Below are 20,768 nucleotides of genomic sequence, written 5' to 3'. Positions count from 1 at the left end.
CTTGCCCTCGCCAGGCCCCCCGCTTGCCCTCAAGCAAGATGGCGGCGTCGGCATCGCCGTTCCTCCCGTCCCGTCCAGGCCGCGCGGGCCCCAGTGAGGGAGTTTTGGGTGCACGGTGAGGCTTGGCAGTGCGGCCTAGAGGTGGGTGAGGAGGAGGAGGAGGAGGAAGAGGAGGGCGCGGGCGGGCGGGCAGGCCGGTGGAAAGACGAAGCCGGTCCAGCCGGAGGGGGTGCCTAAAAGTGGGGGAAGGGACGGGATTTGCCTCAAGGCCGGGGGAGGGGCCCGCACCCGCCGAGTGGTGGGCGGGGCTGGCGGAGTGCGCGTGCGCGGGGCTTGGCCGTGCCCATCTACCTGAGGAAGCATCTCAGGTAGATCACCTAAGGTACCTTCTTTGCCAGAGCGGCCTGCCCATTCTCTGAGATTAGCCTTGCCCAAGCGGGGGCCTTCCAGCTGGGCTGGATCACAACTCCCATCATTCCCTGACAGGTGGAAGGTCCCCTCTTGGCCATCCTGTTGCCTGTGCTGGTACTCCTGACAGGGTCCAGCTGGGCATCCATTCAGAGTTTCCACCCAGGAGCGGCCCCCAGGCAAGAATCCCCTGGAATGGCTCCTTCTGAGGAGCCAGTGTGGCCACGGCAATGGGAACATACTGTTTGAGTTGGCTGACCTGATGGAGGGCCTTTTCGGTGGTGGCCTCCAACATGCGAGTTCTCTCCGCTCTGCTGTGCAAAAAGCATTATTTTTGGTGGTGCTTTGGGGCCTGTTGACTTCAGCATTTGCAGATTTTCATACTGAGCATCTTTTGTGTCTTACTTGATATTATACTGATTTATGTACATGGCCCTGAGATTGACAACAAAGGGCTTTATGTAAATATTTTAACTAATAGAATCCAGAATCGGGAAGTAGCATTTAGGGAATGGGAAAGGGGTAAGTGGAACTTGAAGGGGCAGTCAGACTGGATACTCAAAATGGAGTGAGGGTCGTATGCAGAAGTGGGGAGCCAGATGAGGTGGGGTTTTAGAATGCTTTTAAGGGGTTAGGGCTTGGAGACCAAGAAGTGGGGTTAAAGTATATCTGGGTAGGGTAGGCTGGCCTTAGGCATGAAAGTTAAGCCGCAGCCTAGCACTGGGACATGGATAACAGCACTCCCATATGGGGCTGAGCACAAGATCAAAACTCCGAAGTGGGCATTAGGACCCAGCTTTAGTTGCCCCCCCCCCACACATACCCAGACTTACTCTGATCTTCCCGCTGACACTCTTCTAATGTCTGTGCCATTTTGGGGTGCTGTTTTCTAGGGGCCAAGTCTCTACCTGCCCAGTCCGTGGTACAAAACAAAGCCACTCCTTTCAGCTACTCTGGGCAGATGTAGCTGTGAGCAGGAGCTCCCTTTCCTGGAAAGTCTGTTGTCATGGGATGTTCCATTACGACTGAGGCACTGAACTTCTGACCGCAGAACCCCTGCAGCTGGCTGGTCTGGGGGAGACACTCCGGGACGCCAGCTCCCCACGTCACCCATGGCGGAGAAGAGCACCCTTCAGACGCTGGTCTCCTCCATCCACAGCGAAGATCTCTTGAGTGACATGGAGCTTCTGCCAGGCTCGGACCCCGCAACCCCGCTGCAGCAGGTCCCTTCCTCTCAGGCAGCCACTCCGTACACCTCCAAGGTGACAGCTCAGCTCTACACGTCGCTCCATCAGAGCCGGCGGGCTGAGGCCCAGGCCCGAGCTCACCTGGAGAGCCAGCACGGCCTGGGCCTGGGCCTGGGCCTGGCCGGGGAAGCGGAGGCCTCTGAGGTGGACCTGGATACTCTGGCCGAGGAGCTGAACCACCAGCTCTCCACCAGCGTGGAGGCCAGCTCCTACAGGAAGGTGAGGAGCGACGCGAGGCCTTCCTGGAAGGGGCCGGAGCGCAGTGCGGAGACGCTCGGAGGTGCGGGACGGACGTGCAATTCGCCTTCCCTCTTCCAGGCTGCTGCTGTGGAGTCCCGCCACATCATGGAGATGCAGAGTGTGCGCAGTCACCTGCAGAGCATGCTGAGGTCCGGGGATCTGGACCAGGGTGAGAGCGGGATGAGGAGAGGACTTGGGTGCCCATTATGAAGGCGGCGGAGCAAACGGGCATCCCATAACCGGTGGTGGGTTACCGCCAGGGCCAGTCTCATAGCAGGAACGGGAACGGCCCTTTGGCTGAGTGCCAGCATTGGGTCATTTCTTGGTCTTTGCTTGCTTGAAAGCTCAGGATGCTTTCCCCAAGGCTTAGTTACTAGCGACAAGTGTTTTAAGCTGATACAGGCTTGTAATTTGGGTATTTTGACCCCCCCTTTTGCCTCCAGGCCCACCTGCCAGTGGAATGCGCCCCCCCAAGAGCATCTTCAGAAAGGAACTTGGCCCTCGGACTGAAGCAGGTTCAACCCTTTTGTGTTACATCCGCTGCCTTTTGGGGCCTGCTTTTACGCTTCCCCTTCCCTCAGTATCTCGCCTCCTCCCTTAGGCCTTTGCCATGGCAAGTCCCCCTGGTCAGTTTGGGCTCTTAGCACTCTGTACTGGGGGGCCCCCTTGAGGGCTGCTAGGAAGAAGAGGGGAGGGAGCTGGTCCGGTTTCCTGGGCCTCCAAAGCATCTCTTTACCCGCAGATGCAATTCCCTCTTCTCACCCCGCAGGGGATGCCACGGCTCTGGGGACCTTTGAGCGGAAGGATGACGACTCCTTTGAGAGCGACAGCACAACCGCTCTGCTCACGTAAGCTCAGCTTCGGTCCTCCACAGGCTCCCTGCGCTTGGGGTTGCTGGAGCCGCACCTGTGTGTTGCGCAGCTCGCCCGATTCCAGAGGCAGCGGCGCCTCCGGGGCCAGCTGCGGGGCTTCTTGCCGCCACTGCCCAGGGACTCGCGGGGCCTGTGGCGGGATGCAGTGTCGGCCCGCCCTTGTTTCCGTCGGGGGTCTAAGGGATGCGGTTGGTTGCCCTGCTCTCAGCCCTGCTTTTCCCCCACTGAAAGAGGAGTGGAGGCACCGTCCCTTTGGCCCAGAGAGCTGATCCCATTAAAAACAGCAGGCTCTTTGGAGGGGTCAGCCCCCCCCCAAGCAGGTGCCCCCCAGGTGTGTTGGATCGCTGCTGCCCTCATCCCTAGCACACCGGGAAGGCACCAGCTTGGGGGAGGCTTCGATTGGTGGAGCTCACGGTTCTGTAGAGCAATAGCGGGACTTAAGCAGGTGCCTGGAGAATCACTGGACTGCCCTCGGGGTGTCCAAGGGGGAGACAGCTCAGTCATTGCCAGGCCTCTCTGGTAGGGTAATTTGGGAGGTAGGGGCAGACTGGTTCTGCTTTTCCCCTTTGTGGAAGAAAGGGAGTAGGAAGAGGTGGGGGGGGTGGCTCTTGGCGGTGCCCTTGTGGTGCTAGCGCCCCCTTTGCTTGTTGCTCAGCGCCCGGCCGCTGCAGGAGCTGTCCCCTCCCGGCTCCCTGGCGGGCTTCGAGGAGCTCTTTCCCCGCTACACCAGCCTGCGGCTGGGCCGAGTCCACGAGCAGCCGTCGTACACCAGCCCCTACCTGCTGAAGGAATCTCTGGACAAGGAGCGGGCCCGGCGGAAGGTGAGTCACTCCGGGCAAGCCGTGCAGTTTCAAGGATCTGTAAAACATGGTGGGCAGGAAAGGGAGCGGATGGGCAGTGGCCGTGCCAGAGCGGGGCTCCCCCCCCCCCGAATTCATTGAAACAAGGGCTAGGGCTCCTGAACAGGCACATTTCTGTGGGCTGTGCAACCTCCTTCGGCTCCAGGCAGCAGTCTCTTTGGGAAAGCTCTCATGCAGGGCGGAGTGGGCAGGCCTGGAGGCTACGAGGGCAGGCATGAAAGGCCAGGCAGATGGTAGCTTGAGCTCTTCCTGCCAGCTGTCCCAGCCTTTCCAGAATGGAAGCTGGGGAGTGGCAAAGGGGGGGGCCGGGGAAAGGAGGTGGGGCCACCCGGGGGGCCTCCGCAGCTGCGTGTGGGCCCCGAGCCGCGGCTTGCGCGCCTGGCCATAAACCAGAGAGACCAGCTGTTGGATGACTCCTTCCCACCAGAGCCGAAGAAATCAGCCCCGGCAGCCCCTGCCCCCCCGGCCCCCGGCTCGGATCCTGATTGCCGGGATTATCGATGTGAATTAGGCCGCCAAAGCTCCTTGAAGGGTGGCCCAGCGTGGCTCAGAGGGAGGAGGCGGTCATGTGAGCTCCGACTTTAAGCAAAGCTACGCGGCTTAGCTGCCGATATCACGGCCCGTAATGAGCTTTGCTGCCTCCCGGCCACGTGGCCCCCCCACCCCCAGTGTGGGGAACGAGGTGCATGCCACCCCCTGCCAGACCAGACTCTCGGGAGTCAGCCTGGCTTCTCAACTGGGGCTCGCTGCAGCGGTGGCGACAGGGCCGTGCGCTTTTCTAGCAAGAATGGACTCCTGAAGTCCTGACTTTTCCCAGGAGGGGAAAGACTGAAATCCAGCTGGTCTTCTTGGCACCTGCTTCCTCTCGCCTGCAAAATTAAGACTGTATTTAACATACCTGCAGGCATAGAACTGAAGAGCTCATATGGCGGCTGGCATTCAAAAATCTCAGCTTTAAGTATTAAAAAACTACAAGTTTGTAGTCTGTGGAAGCTGTTGGGCCCTGTTTGAAAATGTTCAAGCAGTGAATTTGGGCCAGATGAGAGCTGAGCAAGATGATCCGCTCAACTCCTGTTCTTGCCTCTCTGCTTACCGAGTCAAAATATTTGATCTGGGCCTGCAGATGCGCCTGATTCGCATGTTTTAGGTGGCCAGGTGTGACTTCTTTCGGGGTGGAGTCCGGATTTGCTGGGCTGTGCAAAGTGCTGATAGCCTACACAGGAGGATGAGCTTTGTCTGAGGAGGGATTAACTTGAAAAAGATCTTTTCTAGCTTGACTAGCGTGAGGTCTGGGTTTGCAAACCATGCACTGAATCAGTCAGAAGGAGCCATTCCTACTCTTAAAGCCAAAGACTGGCTCGCTGCCGTCTTTTTATGGTCAACCACTGTGGTCTTTCTTTTTCGCATGGTTCCTGTGACTTATAGGTACATTTCAAATTTAAAAACGTAAGCGTCCCACTGGTTTGGACCACCATCCAGGGCTGTGTTCACACAGTGGGGTGTTGTCTTTAACAGACCCCTCCCAGCCCTGTCTCTTAGCAGCTGGTGTACATAGACATACTGCCCCCGATACTGCGGGCATCACGGAGACGTCACTTCCAGCAGCCGTGGATTAATTTTTCAGCCCCCTTCGAAAGGCGTCCGAAGTCATGGAGTGTCTTGGATGCCTTAGCTAGGTACGGTGTGAGAAGGTCCCCCTTTTTAGGCCCCGAATCATTCAGCTTCACAGGAGATATCCCTTCCCCACTTTCTCCGCGCCAGGCGCAAACATGTCCTCATTCAGAGGATGCCAGAAATTGGCCAGCGGCTACAAAGAGATTGCTTGAGCCCACCTTTAGGTCCCTCGGAGGGTGCTCAGAGTGGGGTGGCAGGTGCCTATGAGGTGACCCTGACTCAGCCCCTGGGCCTGGCTTGTACTCCGTTTCTCCCAAACCCCGTGTGCTACCGCAAAGCCGATCCCAGCCAGGAGGAGGCGCTGGTGGGCTGCAGACCCGGCCCACGTGCTGCCAAACCAAGCCTGACCTTGTAGGAGCTGCTGGCCAGCTCCTTCCGCGGTTTTAAGCTGCTTGTTGGCCAGTCGCCCCCTGCCCCCCGCCAGCCCGATTTAGCCCTCTAAGCCTCTTAGGACGGTGCCTGCCCTCCCGGGCCCAGGTGCTGCCGGGAACCCAACACCCGCCTTCCCGGTTGCTCTTCTAGAACATCCTCCTCATTCCTGGCTGAAATTTTGGGAGGGTCTCCTGACTCCACGTTCTGCTCCCCGGGGAGGCCGGAGGGAATTGGGGTTGGCTGCTGGTCTGTCCCCTGCAGCATTCCCAGTGCAAAGAGTTAAGCGAGCCCAGAAGAGAGGAGTCTGATTTTTAAGTGGGGCTGCAGACCCTCTGTCCTGGGGGCACAGTTCCCAGCTGTCCCTCGGGGGTTCCCCAGATAGCGCGTCTCCCCTGCCCTGCCCCTCGCCGATCGTTTTCTGGCTGGTGGGATTGTCCCGCCCCCGCCTTTGTCTTTTGCCCCTCCCACCACCGCACTGTGGCCCCAGGAGCTCATCCGGGATGGAACGTGGCCCTTGGACCGAAGGAGGGGGGCGGGGGCCTTGTGGCATGGGGACGCCTTCCTCCCGCCTCATCCCGGAGGTGCCGTTAGGATTACTTGGACAGCCGAAAGGCACTGGCCGGGTTCCCAACTCACAGGCCAGCAGGGCTAAGTTGATGGGCCCGCACCCCTTGGTACCCCGGTCTGCTCCACGCTGCTCCCTCAGTCTGACGCTTCACCACAAATGACTTCTCTGGGGACGGGAAAATAGGGAACGCGCTTGGCGCCCGGGTGGTCCTCTTGCTGGCCTCGCTTAGCGCTGCCTGCCCTGAGTGGAAGCAGCTCTCCTGGGAGGCCAGCACAGGTGGTTCCCGCTCTCTCAGCCTCAGCTGGAGGTGCCAGCAGCTGAATGCAGGGCGAATCTCAAGAAGCTGGAAAAACACTTTATTTGTTCTTTAAGAAGCCCTTTGAGAGTTGGATTTCTTAGGTAATAAAATGCTTTTCTAACGTCTTGAGATGCGATCCCATTATGGCAAGACTTTTAAAGATATAATGGGCTATGCCGGGGCTCAAGGGGATTAGCCATCCCTGGTGTTTATTACAGGGCTGTTCTTGTATGCCTTTCAGCTCTCCTCATTTTTTCTGTTTAAAATGCTTGCATTTTGATAAGATTTAATGGCATTATATTGTATTTAATTGTACTGTTTCTGCCAACCGTTGTAAACTGCCCAGAGAGTGCTGGCTATAGGCAGTGTAGGAATCCGTGCGTCCATCCATCGAAGCGCTCACTCTCTGATCCAGAGCAGGAAGCTTTCAGAACACTGTGTGAGAGGTGGGAGCGTTTACCCTTTGAGGACCTGTGGAACCTGGGTCCAGATTTGTTTCTTTCCTCTTCCCTCTCATTTTATATCGTATTTCCTTTTATATCGTGTCTTCTAGATCGTAAGCCTGAGGACAGGGACTCTCATTTCCTCTCTTTGCCAGCCCCCGACTGTAAATAAATGCCAGATTGTTTTCCCGCAGCACTGCGAGCGCCAGATCCAGAGTTTGCAGCACCGCATCTTGGAGCTGCAGCAGCAGCTGGCCGTCGCCACCTCCGCCGACAAGAAGAAGGACTGCATGATCGAGCAGCTGGATAAGGCGAGCCTGGGGCCGAGGAAGGACCGGCTCGCATCGCGGCTGAGGGCGAGAGGGAGAGCGACATGGGCTGCGGGACTGGAGCAGGATGTGGCTTTGAGGGGAGAGGGGAAGCCGGCCAACTTGAATCGGGATGTGCATTTCCCCTCCACACGAAGAAGGGCAGGGTGGGGGCCCTTTTCCAGCCCAGGTACCAAATCCCGTTTTGCAGGAGGCCTGTGCCACCAGTCAATGGGGTGCAGCCAAGCCGAGCCAGCACGGGGGACCCCATGTTGCCGCTCAGGGGTGCAGTCCTGTTGGTCTTTTCCCTGGCTAAACAGGTGTAGGCCTGGGTGTTAATGCTCTTGCTGTCAGTGCCTGCCAGCCCGGGCAGGGGGAGGCTTCGGCCTTTTAAAATGGGGAAAAGAGCCAGGAAGCCCCCGAATGATTGGCAGCTACGGTGGAAGGGGCGGGGCCAGGAAATGATTGGGCCCCCGGGTGAGTCGGACTTGGACGATGGGGTTGCGCTTCCGTCCGTCCGTCCTTCCGTCCGTCCATCCTTCCGTCTGTCCTTTTGTCCATCCGTCCTTCCGTCCGTCCGTCCTTCCTTCCTTCTGTCCTTCCATCTGTCCTTTTGTCCATCCGTCCGTCCGTCCGTCCGTCCGTCCTTCCTTCTGTCCTTCCATCTGTCCTTTTGTCCATCCGTCCGTCCTTCCTTCCTTCCTTCTGTCCGTCCGTCCGTCCGTCCTTCCGTCCGTCCGTCCGTCCGTCCGTCCGTCCGTCCGTCCTTCCTGAGCACAGGTTCCTCTTGGCCAATCACTGCACTGGAGCATCGGCTGAGCTGTCCCTTCTCCCCAGACCCTGGCCAAAGTGGTGGAGGGCTGGAACCGCCATGAGGCTGAGCGGACGGCAGCACTGCATCGCCTGCAGGCGGAGAAGGAGGCAGCGGAACAGGCGCTGGGCAAGCAGAAGGAGGTGGGCCTTGGGCCGGGGGCTGCCGTGATGCCACCACCCTTGTGGGGGACGAGCGGCAGTCGGTTGTGACAGGCGAACCGACCGTTTCCTTTGAGGGGCCCGATCGTGGGAAATGAGGCCCCTGGGCAACCCGTGGCTTGTGCCTGGGTTGTTGGCCGCAAGTGGGTTGGCATGTCGTCCAGGCCCAGGAGACGCCCCCATTCTGGGCATCGGGAAGCTGCGAGAGAGCCCCGTGGTGACCTCCTCTTCCAGGCTCACTTGGCCGCTGCAAGGCCACCTGCCGGAAAGGCCGCCTGTACCCTGCCACAGTTGCAAACCTTTTCACTCGCTGTGGCCTTCCCCTCCTTGACCCTCCCCCCTCTTTGGGCATCACAGCCTCTGACTTGACAGCCCGGATTTTTATTCTCCGTTTTAACCCAGCAGCAGTCATGGCAGGGTGCCCAGGCAGTGTGTCACTCGCCGGTTGTCAGACTACGTATTTAAATTTTTTTTGCAGTCACGACAGGCTTTTCGGGTTCTTAATTGCTGTCTTCTGCACGCACGCAGCTGCAGAGGTATTCCGCTTTAGCAAGCGTGGAAGTAGGACCCTTTGGCTGGGGATGGCGTGGGGGGCACCTGCTTAGGTACCAACCCCAGGCGTGGATCCAGAGGCTCTCCGGGAGGGGCTTGTCTCGATTTGCATTCTCCTGCCAGATGTCAAAAGCCAAGCTGCCAAAGGAAAGCGAAGGTTTGAGGGATCGTCGCTGATGAAAAGGGGTGGCAAGCTTTCCGCTCCCTTTGCAGTGTGGCCCTGACCCCCCCCCCCAACTGTCCTGAGAGCCCTTAATTAGGAGCTTTCCTCCAGCTCACTGGGAAAGGGCCAAGGTGCCTGCCACCAAATTTACGGGGGAACTGAGTCCCTTCTTACAGGGCAATGAGTCGCTGAGTGACCAGTGGCTGCGTGTGGTGGTGGGGAGCAACCGAGTGTCTGTCTGGCACACTGTGGGTTGTTTGTGTCACAGCCCGTCCACCCTGGCTTATCGGCAAGGTGGGTTAGCTTGACAGGTGACCGTGCCCGGTGTGGTACCAAACTGGACGACCCCGGAGCTGCTCTGCGTCCTACAGCCATGCTGGGGCAAACTAACCATCCATCTGCCCCAGCCATGGATTGGAGCTACATCCATTTCGTCGGCTTGGAAACGCATCTCTCTCGTTCTTCCCTCTGCCTTAGAAAATCTCCGAGACAGAAGGGCGCCTTGAGCAGGCCTTGTCGGCCCTCGGCCAGGAGCAGCAAGCAGCCCACCTGCATTGCAAAGGAAAGGAGGCCCTGGTAAGAAAGCGGTGCCCAGGTCGCTTCCCCAGCTCTCCGGGGCCGGGTGGGGCACCTCGAACCCAGCCCTTGCGGGGCCCCTCCTGCCGCTCCTCAGGCGGCTGCGCCCCCTTTCACCGGACCGCAGCGTGAAGTTTGAAATGCCTCACTGAGGCCTTGGCTGCTGGCAGGAGCAGCTTTTTCTTTGGGTGTGCTGGTACTTTGGGCCGTGCCCCGTCCATCCAGCAGCATATCCGGCATCCGATTTGCCCCTGGGACGGAGGGGCTTCCCGCCCCATCCTAGGGCCTGAGTCTGCCATCCTCACTGGGGTGGCCCCACAGAGGTGCAGGGGGCTCCGCTCGGGGCGAGCGCAGGGTGCCGCTGAGGACTTCCCAGGATCGGGGAGCTGTGCCAGCAGCTGAATCCAGCCCCTCCTAGGGGCAGGGTCTCGGGGGTGGTGGAACGCTGAGGAGCGCGTCCTCTCACCTGTCCAGGAGGAGGAGAAGGCGTCGCTGTCGTGCAGCCTGGAGGCGGAGCGGCGTCGTGTGCGCAGCCTGGAGGCCGAGCTGGACCTGGAGCACCGCCAGCAGGAGACGCTGAGGGCCGCGCTGGAGGAGCAGCAGAGGGGCTGGGCCCAGCGCGAGAGGCAGCTGGAGCAGCAGCGCCAGGCCCTGGAGGAGGAGGGCCGTGCCCAGCTCGGCAGGGAGAAGGTGAGAAAGCAGGGCTGTCGCAGCGCCCCCCAGGCCGGGCTCCCCCGCCTGGCGCCTTGCAGATGCGATGGACTCGCGCTCCCATCACCCCCAGCCGGAATGGCCAGCGGCATGAGCTCTAGGCGAACCCGTCTGGAGGCTGCTGGGTGGAGGAGTGTGTGGATGGCATCAAGGCCCCAGTCCCGCTGCCTTGCCAGCAAGCCACCCGGCTCCCCGGCCCTTCAGGGAGCACGTTTCAGTCTCTCCTTTCTTCCGAAGGTTTAATGCTGATGTGGTGCTGTCAACAGGCCCGGTGCTTTGTGAGGCAGGCAGGGTGGCCTCCCTGCCTCGAAGAGCCTGCAGTAAAACTCAGCCCCGTGGGAGGCAGGGTGTGTTTTTGCTGGACGGAAGCGAACAGGTGCTCAGAAACAGAATTGCAGAGCAGGGACCCCAAAGCATGAAAACGCACTTTTGAAACGCCATGTTTCTGCTCCGAGCGCCCATTTTATAGAAGGCCCACTGAGAGAAATGCTCTTTCCTGGCCGAGATACAAAGCAAAGGTGGGGACTGAGTCCTGGATACTCAGCACTTGTGCCTTTGCACCCATAAAGCACAGCAAAATGCCCCTTTCATGACAGACAAACTGGCAATGCTTAGGGAGATGCACGTGCAAAGTATCTCCCTCCCTCAAGATCCAGGTAAAACCTGGACGGAGCATGCACAAACCCCCGGCGAAACACGGACACCAAGCAAAAACGAACACAGCACCTCGCAATCGGGCAAAGCGCACCCCACGGAGCAGGCGAAACGCCTCCCTTGCTCTTTCCCGGTGGCTGGGCACGCCTCAGAGCAAGCCGCCCGTCCCTTTCATTTTCCAGGAATGCTCCGGGGGGCCAGAGACCTTCCCGGAAAGCCAGTCTGGCTCTGGCTAGCAGCAGGGACCTCTTGAAAGGAGCCGAGAGCCAGGCGGGCTGCCAGGGCCCCAGCTCTGCCACAGAGTCTCGGCCGCTCCCGGGGGCGTGGCCTTTCCTCAGGAGGGGTGGGGCTGGCCCTGGCCCCGCCCCACAGCAGGAGCCTCTTGCCCTGCCGTGGGGAGCAGAGGAACCGGCTTGCCATGGAGTCCCAGGGCTGGGAAGAGCTGCAGCTGGTTGAGCCCCCCTGTGGGGTGAGAAAGAAGCGCCCCTCCCAGCCAGTGAGTTGTGGGGTGGAGACGTGGCGTCTCGCCTCGTTGCAGCCAGAGGGGAGGGAGGCCAGTTGGCGAGCCAGCCTGATGGCCCAGCTGTTACCTGTGGGATTTCCGCCTGAGCTCAGGTGGCGAGCAAGCATGGGAAAGACGGCGGTTTGCATCCAGCTCTGGAGCAATCCCATGTGCCCCTGCTCCCTTTCCTATGCTAGGCTTTCCTGTCTTTGCTTCCATTTTAAAGATTCTGGTCCTCAGTGATTCTGGGAGTGGCGTAAAGCATGTGTTGGAGTTCTTCTAGTCCAGGCTAGGGTGTTTGTCCGGGTCCTGTGGCCTGCTGCTGCAGCTCTGTGTGGTCTCAGAGGGCTTCCTGTTCTTGGAAGGCTTTGGGAGGTGTTTAAAGGGTCCACGCCCCCCCCCCCCCCCGTCTCCTGCCCATTTCTGCCAGCATCTTCCCTGCCTTGTCATTCTGGGCTCAGTTTGATGGGGTGCGTCAGAGTGTTCAAAGCCCTGCTAACGCAGTCCTGCTGGGCCAGCCCCTGCTGAGCCTCTGCAGGCCCCCGGGCCCCACCCTTGGCCAGGCTGGCCATCATTACCTGGGGGGGGGGGCAGGAAAGCAGAGCCTCCCTGTCCCCTCCTCCTCCTCCCCCCCCTCGCTTTTGCCATGCCCAGTGCGCCAGCCGGCCCCCTTGTTCCGTGGGCAGGGCAGCGGAGGGGCTGTCCTCCCACTGCCCCTCCACCCACGGTGCTTTCTCCCATCTCCGTCACGAGGCAAAGCCTGGAGTGGCTCGGAGGGGCCTCTCAGAGCGGTCGGTGGCGCAGGCCAGCGAGGGGGTCTTTTCCTCCTCCCCTCCCCTCCCCTCCCCTCCCCTCTGTGCCTTTAACTAGGCTGCCTGGGCACAGTGTTCAACTGGTGCAGCTGTGAGGGGAAAAGCTGCATCCGTTGCATTTCCTGTCCTTATGCCGTTGGGAAAGGACAGCGCTCTGCTAGGAGAGGAGCCGTAGAGGCTTTGACGGCTGCTGGCTGGGATGATGGGAACTGCAGTCTGAAGCTGGTGGGCACCAGAATGGAGCACGTCTGAGTGTTACTGTAGGGGAAGCGTCGCCCGGGTGCCCTGAAGTGACCGGCTGAGCTCTGTTCAGTGCTCGGTTGAATTATCCCAAAGCGAGTTAATTCTGCCTTCTCGTTAGTCTCATCTCGCACAGGCAGGTTGGGGGTGGGGGTGGTGGGAGGCAGCTGGTTGTCTCTGGGAGGGAAAGGACTTGGCCTCGGCCTTCCGGTGCCGGACTGTGCCTCCGCGAACGAGCCCCGTCGTAAACACGCACCACTCCAGCGGCCCTTAATGATGAGCGGCGAACACGCACCCGAGCGGCTGAGGCTTTCGGGTCAGGCGGGGCAAAGTTGGGTGGATGTTCGCTTTAAAAATGCTCTGTCGGGCCCTTCTGTCTGGATCAAGGCTTCTCGTGTCAAAATCCACCCTCTTCCCTTTGCTTGCCTTCCTGTCTGTCTTGGGAAAGCGACGCCAGGTTCAAGCAGAGCGTGAGCACAGGTATCCGCAGGCTCTTCTCGCTGGCCTTGTTTGGCGCTGGCGCTGCGAGCCAGAGACGGGCAGGCCCCTTCCCACGCCTGGCTCGGAAGAGGCTGGCATGGGCCAGAAGGTGCCCCGGGGGGCCACCCTTGAGCCGGGGGTCCCAAGAGCTCTCGCCTCACCCCTGCCTCTCCTGCCCCACCCTGTCCAGGAGGCGAGCCAGCGGGAAGCTCAGAAGGCCGCCGACGCTCAGCGAGCCCTGGCCTCCCTGCAGGCCGAAATGCAGGGCCTGCAGGCCGAGCTGGAGGCCGTGCGCCGCGAGAGGGACAGCCTGAAGGTGGAGATGAGCCTGGTGAAGGTAACGCGGCCGCGACACTGGCTTTGGCGCCGGGAAGGGCGAGACCAGAATCGCGACTTCTGCCGCTTTGTGTGGTAGGGAGGGGGGGCTTTGGGGGGCAACTTGCCCTGTGCTGCAGACTCAGGACGGGTGGGAAGCCCCCCCCCCCGGTAGCCTATCCTAAATGGACTCCCGCGACCTGCAGCGAGCCACACCCATCTTTCATTCGAGGACTTTCTGCTTCACTCAGAAGCTGGGCATGTGTGAACTTACTGAGGACTTGGAGCATGTCAAGTCCTTGCATGCAGTACAGGAAGCCTGGAAGGAGCTGCAACCTCCTCCCCGCCTTCCCTTCCCAGGCGCGTCATGAAGCGCAGAAGGTCAACCTGGAATCGGAGCTGAAGGTGGCGCTTGAGCAGCGGGTGACGGAGCGCCTGGCCGAGGTTCACGAGGACACCCTGCGCCAGATGAGTGCCATGCGGGAGCAGCACAGGTGCGAGGGGGCCCTCCAGCGGCAGGGCAGCCCTCAGCCTGGCCCGCCCCCTCAGGGACCACCCGCCCCCTTCGGGGTCTCCGTTCTCTGCTCCTGTCCTGCCGACAGTTGTAGCCCCAAGTCCCCCTGGATGGCTGGGGAAGGCCCCCCGGGAGCTTCGCTTGACGGACTGCCCTTTTCCTCCTCGGCAGGAAGCAGCTGCTGGAGCTCAGTAGCCACCACGAGAAGGAGTTGGCCGCCCAGCTGACCCAGTTCAAATCCGACCTGGCCGAGAGGGAGGGGCGGCAGCGGAGCCTCACTGAGGACTACGAGCACAGGTGCCCGCCTTGATGGGGCAGCCCTCCTGGCGAGCGCCGAGTCAGGCATCGTGGGGGGCGGGCGCGAGGGTGATGGCACACACGCATCCACTGACCTGGTGCCCCGCAGATAGGCCCTGAGGGCTGGGGATGATGGGCTATGCCCTCTGGAAGGCACCAGGTTGGGGGAGGCTGGCAGGTGGGGATGGTGAGTGGGGAATCGCTTCTTCGTTGGGCTGCCAGGGGAGTGGGGTCTGTGCGTGTGGGAGGGAATCCCAGAATTCTCCCCGTGACCCGCCCTCCCCCCGCCAGCATTCCTCCGCTCTTCCAGCCACGACGCCTTTTCTCTTACCTCCCCTACAGGCTGGGCAAACAGCAGGAGGAGATGCAGGAGCTGCAGGCCAGGTACCGGCGGCTGGAGGCCCAGCGAGCCGAGATGGTGAGCCAGTTCCAGGCCATGATGCAGGCGCACTGGAACGAGGCCCTGCGCCTCTTGGCGGGCAGCAGCGGCTCCCCCCAGCTTTGCAGCAAGGCTCAGGAGCGCGTGAGTGGCTGCCGCCGTCGCCCGGCCCCCTTCGTGTCTCCCCTCCCGGCCCTTGGGAGCGTGTGGGGCGCTGCTGCAGGAGCAGCTGGGCGGAAGAGCTGGGCATGGGGCCGTTCCGGGTGCAGCCCTTCCCTGCTGCTTGACACTGTTGGGGGTCCCCCTCCCGCGGCAGGTGGCATAACCCTCAAAGCCAGTGTTGTGAACCCCTGGGTATTATCCTGCCTTCCAGTGGCCTCGTCGTCCGTTCGCAGGAGTGCAGAATGACCTCCCCTTCCTGGTGCCTTCCAGACCTGTTTGGCCTTGTCAGATCGTGGCTTGTTGTTATGTGCCAGCCCTGTACCGCGGTTTAACTATGGGTTGTTAGTGACAACCCAGAGTTCACAGCCCAGTAACCAGCCGGTTGCCGTTTCTTGATCTGCCAGTCGTTAAACCTCAGCTCAGTGGGTTGCACATCGGGACAATCCGGAATGGAACTACAGCCCATAATCAGCAAGTCCAGCACATCTGGAGGCGGAGTTCCCGTGTAATGGCAGCAGCCCTCAGTTCAGCAATGGCGCACGCCTTCAGTGCGCACCCTGCTCGCCGGCCAGGTCTGCACTTTGCTTACAGAAGTGGGGGGAGGGCATTCTCTAACCCTTGCTCTGCCCCTCTAGGTCATGCCCCCCGACCCGGACCCCGCTTCTGACCTGGAGTCCCCACAGCCTTCGGACTCCCTGAGGAAGACTCAGCCGGTGGAGGCTCTTGGGAGCAGCCAGGGCGCTGGGGACTGTGGGGGGGCTGTGTGGACCACGGCCGCCCCCCTTCTGCCCCCTCCTGCTCAGCATAACGCCCTGCGGGCGGCTTTCACGGTGCCCGAAAAGTCCGCCCAGGACCCCTGCCGGCCCTTTCTCCCCTTGCTGCCCGACCCGGGGCGGGTCTCGTCGGAGTTCAGCCGCGTGCTCAACTGCAGCCTCCTCAGCCAGCAGGGCTTCCAGCCGCTGGACCCGCAGGTGGACGCCGCGGTCACCGGTGCAGGTGTGTGCGCGTGCAGGCCCCCACCCGCCATTCCTTCCTCTCACCCAAGCAGAGGCAATGGTTAACGGTGCCTTTGAATGGAAGAGCCGTTTTCCTGGGGCAAAGCTGCCGTCTCCTGAGCGGACATGTAGGGCCGGGCAGCTCGCCGGCTGACGGCTCGGATATTCTCGGCTGACCTCCCAGAGAGAGACCGTGGTCAGGCGTTCGCTTGTGCAAAAATCCTCTCGCTAACGTTGCTCTGGCCGAGCTGCGAGTCGGCTTTCGTCCCTCGGGCCTTACTCCGCTTCAAAGACGTGCTCGTGGGCTGCTGCCCAGAGGAGGCCGGGCCGAGCACCGGACCACGTTTCTGCCTTGGCCCTTCCTGCCAGGGAACGAGGAGGGGTGCACAACCGCCAGGCAACTGGCCAGCCGTCAGCAGTTGGAGAAAGCAGGCTGGGCCTCCGAGGGGCTGGAAGTGCCCCCGAGACCGGAGCTCCCGCCCCCCTGCAATATGCCCCCTGTTGTCAGCCAGGGCATGTGGACGTGCGCTCCCCCGGGGGCAAGCCAGGCTGCCTAGCAGGTTGGTTCCGAAGCACCACTGTCTGCGGAAGGCTGGAGGTGGCCAGTGAGTTTCCCCAGGCAGGCTTCCCCGCTCGGCAGTGCTCAAATCCCGCCCCACACATTTCTCCCCCTCTCTCACACCCCCACCATGTCTTAGGTCTGACTTTCCACCCCGAGAACCTCGCGGAGCACCCCTTCACTGACGAGGCGGACGAGGCCGGCATGGAAGGGGCGGCCGATGAAGGGGGAGCCCTGCAGTCCAGAAGCCTGGAGAGCGAGGGGCAGGGGCCGGTGCCCCAGCCGGACCCACATTACTACTTGCGCCTGGTAGGTGCCGCCGCTCTAGCCTCTGCTCCTCTTCCTGGCCTGCCGGGGGGCTGCGTCTGGGAGGCACAGCTTGGGTTTGCTGCAGAGCCTAATAGAACCAGATGCTCTGGAAAGCCAAAGGCGGTTTGTCCATCGAACAAACTGTGGAACTCGACAGGTGGAGGGCTTGAGATGGAGAGCCAGAGGACCGGTTTGTTCTTTAAAGCGCCTCCTGAGCAAAAAGCCTGCTTGACTGGCTGCAGAGATCAGTAACAAGACGCCCTTGCCCTCGGGTTTATACTCCAGGAGACACGGCATGCAGGGAGAAAGGGGTGGTGGGGAGGGAGGAGGAGGAGGAGGAAGGTGAGCCTGGGCACCCACTCCCAAAACTGCAGTCCCCACGGGAGCTGTGCCACCACTTGATGGTTGTGGGGTGGAAGGCAGCGCCACACGGGAGAGCCCAGCTGCCCGGGGAGGTGGGGGGCTCTCCCACACTGGAGACATCCAGAAAGAGACTGGGCAGCCCTCTGAGTGGGGCGGTGTGGCTTGGTGGGGGGTTGGACCCGGTGGCCTTCATGGCCCCTTCCAGCTCTGCTATTCTGTGATCCTTCTGCCCGTTTGCTCTGGCCTAGGTGGGCACTGGAGTAAAACCTGCTGCTGGAGGATGGCAGTCTTGGGACCGCTGGCAATTCGCTAGCAAGCCCACCATAAGGGTAGTGCGAGGGTCTGGGTGCCATATTCTGGGTGCCATATCCTGACAAGCCCTTTGGCTCCCAACAGTCCCTGAACCCGTCTGTGCATGACTCCTGTTTGTTTCCTCGTTAGCTCAGTCCTCGCAGGCCAGGCCCTCTGCTGCTCCCGCTCACACTGGCGGCTCCTGGTCCTGCGGCCGGGCGAGAAGTCGTGGGCACGCAGCCGTGGGGCCTGGCTGCAGCCTGACTTCTCTCGCCTGCGCCTTTCAGCTCTGCGAGCGCTCTGTCTGCGACAGCTTTGCTCAGCGGCAGGACGAGGGGCCCCCAGACAGCCCGCCCCAGGCCACCCATCAGACGCAGCTGGGTAAGAATTGCTCTGACCCGCCTCCCCCGGCTGCCCTCTCCCAGAGGCTCCTGGCAGCCCCACCTGCTCTGGTCCTTGCGTAGGGGCAGGGGGCTCCAGATGTGCTTAGAATGGGGGCGGGGGTGCAGCTTGGAAGCCGGAAATCCTGGAACTGATGTTCAGTGGGGGGTGTTGCTTCAGGTGTCCTTCCTCTTAGGTGAGGACAAAGCGGCAGGCCCACATCTCTTTGCCACCCCTGCACATGCCATGGTTTGGCACTTCCAGCGCCCCTCAGTCGGGGCGCCAGGTGTCAAATGGGCTTGGCCTTCCCCTGCCCCAGTGTGGGACACCGTTTTCTGAAATAGGCATCCCTTTGTGTCAGAAGGGCTCTGCGAGGCTCCGTGGGCACCAGAGGCACCGCCGTCGTTCATGGGGGCACCTGAGACCGGACGGGGATGGATGCTGCCCTCTAGAAAGGGCGCTCAGAGGGCGTGTGCCAGCCCAGGCCACCCGCCAGTGTTGGGGGTGGTGTCATGGGGGGTCCCGGACGGCTGGAAGGGTGAGACATGGAGGGGTGCCCGCGGGAGCACTGCGGCCCCCCGGCACGGCAGGACGCCGGCGTTCTGTCACTCGCAGCCACGCGGCGTCTCACCTTTCCTGCCTTCCCTCCAGGCACGTCTTACCACGAGCGGTCCACCGCCCTCTGGGATCCGGCACAGCCGCCGCTCAGCACCATCCGCATCCAGCCACCCAGCAGCTCCGCCGTCCACAAAAGCAAGGTCTCCTTGCCCAGAGCTGGGCTGGCCCACTCGAACCCGGACGCGTCCAGCCCTCCCCGGCAGAACCCCGGTGCGTGGGGGGCCGGTGGCGTCGTGCTCTCCCGCGCGAGCTCTGTGGGCCCCCCTCGAGCCCGCCTTGCCTCGTCCTCTTCCTTTCTCTCCGCAGCCCGGGAGGAGGGGGTCCTCTCCCCCAGGCAGGTGGCCGAAGTTTCACGCCTGCTGAAGCAGTACCAGGCCAAGGGGAGGCCTGTGCCTTCGCCTGAGGAGCTGTACAGATACTTGCGTGGGATCGGCGCGCACGGGTGAGGCAGGCCGCGGGGATTTCCTGGGCCCTGACGTGGCCTCTTGGTCCAGGGTTCCTCGAGAGATGTGGCCATCTGCTGTGTGGGCAGGAGAAAGAGGCAGAGCTAGGCCTTCCTGGGCTTTTAACACCTTTCTAGAGGAGAGCTGAGCCTAGACATCCGTCAGCAGGCGTTGTGGGCTGGGGAGGCAGGTTCTCCTCCGGGGCAGCATTCCCACCATTGTCCCTCTGGGATTTCTACCCCCAGGGCAGAAACCAAAAGCGACGGGAATCTGCAGACGCGCCGGAACCTCGATTCCAAGCTGGTGGAAGCCATGCGGAAGGAGGTCTGTGGGTCATCTTGTCAGGGGAGGGGGCAGAAGTCCTGAGGGTTCGGGCTGGTTCCGGTTTTTATGGGGAGCCAGTGGGGTTGGGGAAAACGGTGGGGCAGTGCTGTGATTTCTAAGTCTGGTGAGTCTGGGGGAGAAACAACAGTCCGAGCTCTGTTTGTATTTCCTCCCCCGCTTCCCCCCTCAGGTGGCCCCCGCCCGCCGCATGGGCATCTCAGGGCTGCCACGGGAGAAGGCCCCTGCCAAAGCCGGGAAGAAGCCTGGAGGTGTCCCGGCCTCCAATCCTCGCACCAGCCGAGGAGGAACGGTCTGGAGATGACCTTCTGCAGTCGGTCTGCTTCCTTCTGAAGCCGGCCAGCCTCCTCTTCCAGGCCACGAGCGCCTGGGCACACCTGCCTGTGAGCTCCGCGCAGGGATGAAAGCACCTCCTTCCACCTCCCGTTTCACCTGCAACGATTTTCTCCCACATGGAGCCTCACATTCTGCTTTTCCAGAAAGGGAGGACTGAGCTCATGCAGGCAGGATTGGTCGTTTTTTGTCTTTCTGCATTTGGCTTAAATCCTTCTGTGCCGAGACGTGGGGTGGCAGCAACCGCAGCCCTTAAAAAGAATCCCTTACAAGAGTCACACAGCGGAGACCCCCGCCATCCCCTGTGCTCCGAGGGGTCCGTCAGAGCGGCCGTTCCCTTCAGCAGAAAACAAGCCTCGTTGCTTCTCGGATAACCTGGCTGTAAACGGGCACTTGGGAGTATTTCCGGGGTGAAGTTGTGAGATGTCCCTCACTATCTTGCCAAAACCGGCTGTGCCTTCTCCACCGAAAGCTCCGCCTTCTGATGGTTGTGAGCACTGAGTGTGCTGTTTTAGACACACTTGGATTTGCTGTACCAATTTGCTCTTCCTTGCACAGTTAATTATTTTTATACCATTGTTTTCCAAATAAATGAATGTTGATTTATTTTTAGGCAATGGGTTCACCCCCCACTGGCTGTTGGCTTCTCTCTTCCCTCCTCTCTGTTCTGCTTTCTACAGTCGTTGGAACACGTAAAAACATCTGCAGAGACTTTCCTTTGTTCTTCTCCAGACAGATCTCTACTGTCTTCCTGGGAAAAATTGGTCTGTTGGGGTGGGGGTTTTAAAGAACTGCCTCTCTTCCCATGGGCACAGTGCCAGTGGAAATCCTTCAAGTGTCTCCCCCAAAATATGGGGCACAGAAGAGAAGAAAGACAAAGATGCTGGTGTTTTGCTCAGCTCTCTGGCTGTATGAGAACCTCGGCCACCAGCAGCTCTGGCCCAGGCTCACACTGGCACACGGTTTCCCCCAGCGGGTTCCTAACTCGCTTGCGCTCGCCTTGTCGCACGCTGCAAGCGGGTGTGAGATTGCATATGTGCCCCATGTGCTCTGAGCCCAGCCCTTGTCCTGGTCCCCTTCAAATCAAGCTCTCATTCCACCCATTCTCCATAGGAACAAGCCCACCCAGCTCTTCAAATCATATCCAATTTAGCCAGAATAAAAGACATGCTTTACTTCAGACCGAGCAGTTGAAATGGCGAAAGACTTTCTTGTAACCATAGGCATTTCTGGGAGGGGGGGGGGAAGCAAACAGGCCCTCCCTAGAGGGTCCGAAATGGGTGCTTGGAGATGGTGGTGGATCCTTGGTTGAAGCCCTCAGTTCTCCCTCAAACCCACTTCGCATGCAGTGGTGGCAGATGATGGGTTTATCGGCCCGTGATTTATGCAGCATGTGCTGGGTGCAGTCTGGCCATTTTTAACATTCTGTCCCCATCACAAATTCCTGTATAACATCTGAACCTGGGCACTACAGGTTAATCGTGGGTTAAACAGCCAACAGTCAGCCTCCCGTTC

General features: G+C 60.7%; 1 protein-coding gene across 5 annotated transcripts; it reads left to right on the top strand.

Annotated features, from left to right (window-relative positions):
* The first annotated feature begins 50 nt into the window (after positions 1-50).
* CNTROB (centrobin, centriole duplication and spindle assembly protein) lies at positions 51-20,437 on the top strand. Of its 5 annotated transcripts, none has more exons than XM_044417252.1 (21): positions 51-115; positions 1,302-1,874; positions 1,974-2,064; positions 2,339-2,410; positions 2,665-2,743; positions 3,423-3,588; positions 7,177-7,293; positions 8,128-8,244; positions 9,455-9,553; positions 10,028-10,243; positions 13,143-13,289; positions 13,628-13,761; positions 13,953-14,078; positions 14,421-14,601; positions 15,255-15,615; positions 16,313-16,482; positions 17,424-17,517; positions 18,169-18,345; positions 18,442-18,577; positions 18,824-18,902; positions 19,093-20,437. In XM_044417252.1, the coding sequence occupies exons 2-21, from the start codon at positions 1,521-1,523 to the stop codon at positions 19,222-19,224; spliced, it is 3,048 nt and encodes a 1,015-aa protein (XP_044273187.1). In that variant the 5' UTR covers positions 51-115; positions 1,302-1,520; the 3' UTR covers positions 19,225-20,437. The 5 variants fall into 5 exon arrangements, with proteins under 5 accessions (XP_044273187.1, XP_044273186.1, XP_044273188.1 ...); XM_044417251.1 differs by having other exon boundaries at positions 51-141; XM_044417253.1 differs by lacking the exon at positions 2,339-2,410 and having other exon boundaries at positions 51-141.
* The last annotated feature ends 331 nt before the right edge of the window (positions 20,438-20,768 follow it).

Source organism: Varanus komodoensis, unplaced genomic scaffold (genome assembly GCF_004798865.1).
Source record: "Varanus komodoensis strain SLA01 unplaced genomic scaffold, ASM479886v1 scaffold87, whole genome shotgun sequence".
NCBI classification, from domain to species: Eukaryota; Metazoa; Chordata; class Lepidosauria; order Squamata; family Varanidae; genus Varanus; species Varanus komodoensis.
The sequence above is the reverse complement of the archived record's forward strand: the minus strand, read 5'-3'. Positions and strand labels throughout refer to the sequence as shown.